At 33.7% G+C, this 5,043-nt stretch overlaps 1 protein-coding gene across 1 annotated transcript in view; it reads right to left on the bottom strand.

Annotated features, from left to right (window-relative positions):
- LOC107659105 (centrosome-associated protein CEP250-like) overlaps positions 1–5,043 on the bottom strand; it is a 165,803-nt gene that overhangs the window by 151,852 nt on the left and 8,908 nt on the right. Inside the window, exons 2-3 of the mRNA XM_016447933.1 lie at positions 4,820–4,966; positions 3,627–3,710 (exon numbers count right to left, since the gene is read on the bottom strand). Coding sequence (XP_016303419.1) covers positions 3,627–3,710; positions 4,820–4,966 — 231 coding nt within the window. The remainder of the gene's footprint in view (positions 1–3,626; positions 3,711–4,819; positions 4,967–5,043) is intronic.

Raw genomic sequence — 5,043 nt, 5'->3', positions numbered from 1 at the left:
AAATCACTGAATTAAAAATGAAAATAAATAATAAAGAAAATGACTATTTGAACTGGTATAAGAAACACACATTAACTCATTTGAGCTTAGTAATTAGGACTGTACTAGCTTACATTTGATTTATCCATTACAATACTCCCTTTACAGTTACTGCTATCATGAAAATACACTTATATTTAGGTTTAAAATTCTACAAGACATATTTAATGTCCAACAACAAATATTTTAGCAAAATGTATATTTTACTCAGAATTATTGCACTACTATTCCATTGCGCCCTGTCTGTTTAGCGCGCATGCGCGCAGCAGCGCTCATTCACTCGTGTAAGCCTCGCCCACTCCTGACAGCAAAATGGATATATTTGCGTGACTTTCTGACATTTACAGATGAAGAATATATACCTGTGACATGTCTGTTATGCACTGAGGAAAACACAACGTCTCAAATGCATTAAACAACACAGATATAATTAGCTGTTTGCCATGGTGGATCGATTTGATCCATGATCGGCATTAAGAGCTGCTTTAAAATAAACATGCACAAACTAGTGAGATTGTGTGAACTGTTTTTCCTCAGGTCTCCGTAGTGTTGTTGTGATACGTCATATTCACATGCAGCGGTGATGAGAGAACGCGCTTGAGAAAGAGGAGAGGAGAAATCTATGTACATATAAAATATTGGTCACAGATTATTGGTCACTTTCTAAACAGTAAAAGTATAGCGCATCCACTAGTAATTATATATAAATAAATCGGTTTTTACTGATGCAAATATGTTAGAAACGATGCATCGCGATACAAATTCTAACTTGTATCCGATGCACACTTTTTAAACCGATGCATCGCATCGTGCCTTATTTATTATGTATGTAATACTCATGTGTAATATATATATATATATATAACATAAAACAGGAAATTAAATCACATACAGGATTAATCAAGGTTAATATCAGACAATTTGACCTTTTTATGACAAGGCAAGGTTGGTTCAGCATGTAAATTGTCATGTGGCGTGACTTGGTGTGACCAAAAACTGAATGATATTTAGTATTAATTAATAATAATAATAAAAATACTTTTTACATAGCAAAATATATATTTATAAAGGGGGGGGCGGGGGTATTCAAGGTGTAGGGAAAATCGGTTATTACTTTTTACTTGATGGTTACACCACATGACATCTTGAGTCATTAAATTGAAACTTTTATTTAAAATGGTAAAAAATATTTTCAAAACCACATGAAATCAATTTTAATACAAAGAGTACATTTCTAAGAGCTTGGCATATGTGTTTCTAGATTTTTCTTTCACTCATTTTCTAATCATCTCCCCCTCTGCTGTAGCTAATTTATGAGTATTCAAATTAGATTTAATGCAGATTACAAGCTTATCAAAATTCTTGCGTGAACCATTCCTCTAACATATGCTGGGTGACATTTCACCTCTGCCAAACAAATCCTGAAACCACTCTATTCCACAATGAACAGGAAGAGACACTCTCAGGCTTGTAAACAGCCAAATCAATCACCTACACTGTCTCAAACCACCTTAAGACCCTTGATATTTGATTTTACTTGAGGGTCACCAACCTGAGAGAGAAAAAACATTCCAGACGTCACCTAATAACATGAAATTACATGCATAATTACATCCTGAATCACTGTATCCAACCATACCAAATCCAATAACCGACTGAGAAAAACCACTTTATTTCCTTAGAACAATTTTCATGTTAAGACAAAAACAAAAAGAACTTCGTCACTGTCTGTCTATTCACTCCACAGCTGACCTCTTTCCCATTTCTCAGTCATGGATTTAATTGCCATCTAATCCTATCCAGAAATTATAAGATAATTATACCAAACTACTGCCTGATTAAAATTGCACAATATTACAATTCATTAGAGTTAACTGACTCCCAGTGTCTCTGGGCTTTCAGCCAGATGCGTGAAGATGTCAGTAGCCCCCAGATGGAGAACGGAGGAGGGACAGCGGCTCTATTCAGCTCCTGCTTTAGCCTCATCAGAACCGCTCCACACAGACTCTCACTGCTCCTCCAATCACTCATTAGGGATGTGGGTTTTCATATCTGGGCGCTTGAGACCAAGACGGATGAACCGCTCTGGTTTCTGTATCATAATGAATAGTTCTGAGAGCTAGAGCTTCCATATGGACCAATCAGATATTGTATTATATATATGATTGCACAATAAGTTCACATGAGAGCAAAGAGCAACTCTCCATCAAGATTGTACTGAAAATGCAGTGACATTGCTAATACTGTAAAAGAACACTGATCATCTTGTAACTTACTAATGGCTATTCTTACTAAGCATGTTAAACCAGTGGTAAATTTACTTTAACCCAATAAAGCCTAATGTATCAAGTGATGCCACTATATCTTTTTAATGTGAAATCTTTACTCTTTTTTTTTTTTTTTTGAAGTAAACATAAGAATAACTTTTTTTTTATTGTTGGTAATAGTTCGAGATGAACACTTACTGGTCTGAAGCAACTTAGATTTACTATCCATACATCAATTTTTGTTTTTTAGAAAAATCATATTAAAATACGAGTATAAAATATGGTACATCAGGATTTGAGGAACATTTATTTGTAGTTCTCTAAATCATTATATTGCTTTGAATTATATGTTTTGACTCCCACAATTAAAATTACAGAGCTTTGATCATAAAACTAAGCATTTAAATATCATCTTAAAGATATTTTAGTATTTTACTATAGATTGACAACTGTCGATCTAACTGATATTTATATGCATTTTATGTAAGTAGTAAATTACTTTTGGCCCAATACATGTTTTTGCTCAATTTGGTCCTAAATAAAATTGAGCTGTTTTTTCTCCTCAAGCTGAGCTTTATATTCTCTTATGTCATACTATATGAGCCAAAAAAGTCTGATGTATCAAATATGATGAAAAATGTTTTTTGTTGTTGTTTTTTTCTGAATTTTGAATTTTATCTTTGAATAAAAAATAAAAATAAAAAATCTTTGAATTTTAAGGTTTTGTCTAAAATTTCAATAAACTGTTCCATTTCTTCATTATTATTATTATTATTTTTTTTATTATTATTCATATATCTGGGTTTACAGGGATAATTAATGTACTATGATAAAACAGATCTCTGTTTTGGTTCTCAATACTGATTGGATGAACCACATTTGAAGCTTTTGTAAATACAGCTCATGTGCCAATAACTTGGTCAATTCTGTTGAATTCTATATTAATGAACCAGGTTTCATCAGCAGCACTCTCTAAATAGCATAGAGTCAGGCTAACAAACTACTTTACTTTGCATAAAATTTGTTTACTGCAATTATTATTAATAATATATTTATATATATATATATATATATATATATATACTTAAAGCTGTGCACTACTTTACTCATCATTGCCATTCTACTTCAAATGTTTTAAAGCATGGCCTCGAGTGCATTTAGTATTCAAAATATTAAAAACCATTAGGACATTAATTTAACCCCAACACCTTTTTCCAACACATTTTTGGTTTGTTACAGAACCATGCTGGCATGAGGTTAAGAGTGTGTGAGGTGTGAACACACACTCATAAACAAATACTTGCTTTTGAGGGTACTTACAACATTCAGCATGGTGCTGCTGCTCTCTGCTCTCTCAGCTAGCTCTAGTCTCAGCTGAGCTATAGTGTCCTCTGAACCCTGTACCTGAACAGATGAGAAACAAAGTTTGTTCAGTATGTCCCTCTAAAGGACAAAGGACAAACAGAGAGCAATTTAAAGATTGTGAATCAACATCAACAACCACAGCTAAACTTGAGAACTTGAGTCAGAATGCAAGATAATGCAAGCACTGTCAATGTTCTTATATACAAATGTTTTGCTGTGGTATAATAATAATAACCCTTCAATATTCTCATCTCCGCAGTTTATTTGCACATTGCATCACTGTGAGTACTAGAGAAAGCCTGCTGTAGTTTTAACAAGTGTAATGCCAGTGAAAGTCTTCTTCAATCAAAACCTGACATACCAAACCTTCATCCAGTCATCTTGGCTGAAGGAGAACATTGAGCTGATTGAACGGTTTGCTCTACAGCTTCATCCCTGCAGTGATTCTGTTCTCACACTGAACCTCCTAAAAAGTCAATGAGATGCTCAGCACACTAAATTAGTTGCTCTCTCACTCACATGGAAGGGGAGGGGAATATATAAAGAACATTTATAGAGCTGAGAAAAGTTGATGTAAAAATACGTGCAAGTATAAGCATGATGGACAATTACAAATATATATTCAATTTGTTTTATTTGGTGATACATATATATTATACAGCAATAAAATAATAAATATATATAATAAAATAATAAAAGTTGGATTTTTGCGTTTTTCATATCATATAGCTCACTGCCATTTTATAAAATTTGAACTTCAAAAGTCTTCAAAAGTCAATTTTTGATAATAATAAAATAAATATTTCTTGAACAACAAATCAGCATATTAGAATGATTTCTGGAGGATCAGGTGACACTGAAGGCTGGAGTAATGATGCTGAAAATTCAGCATTGCATCACATGAATAAATTGCATTTTAAAATATCTTACAATAGAAAATGGTTACTTTAAACTGTAATCATTTTTTTTTTAATCAAATTCGAATAAATACAGCATTGGTGATGAGACTTCTTTCAAAAATCTTACCAATTCCAAAGTTTTGAATGGCAGTGAAAGCACATTTCACACGGAGTACATGAGATTAAGATATGAGACAGTCACATCCAGCTAGGTCTAAAAAAGTCTGCAGTGTCTGTCAATTCTGACACCTGCTCTTGAAGCTCTTCGACTCTGGCCTCCAGCTGAAGGAGCTGTTGAAGCTGCTCGAGCTCGTGCTGTTCTTTCAGAGACATCTCCTGGTGTAGCTCAGTGATGACATCCTGTAGTTCCAGGATCAGAGCCTCTCGCTCCTCCACCTACAACACATGACCGCTGCCATGTCAAAAGACTGTTATCCATGATTGTTATGTGTTGAGTTACATGGTTATTTGTG

This window comes from Sinocyclocheilus anshuiensis, unplaced genomic scaffold, assembly GCF_001515605.1.
Source record: "Sinocyclocheilus anshuiensis isolate Anshui unplaced genomic scaffold, SAMN03320099.WGS_v1.1 scaffold87, whole genome shotgun sequence".
NCBI lineage: Eukaryota > Metazoa > Chordata > Actinopteri > Cypriniformes > Cyprinidae > Sinocyclocheilus > Sinocyclocheilus anshuiensis.
Note: the sequence above shows the minus strand (reverse complement) of the source record. Positions and strands in the feature narration are given on the sequence as shown.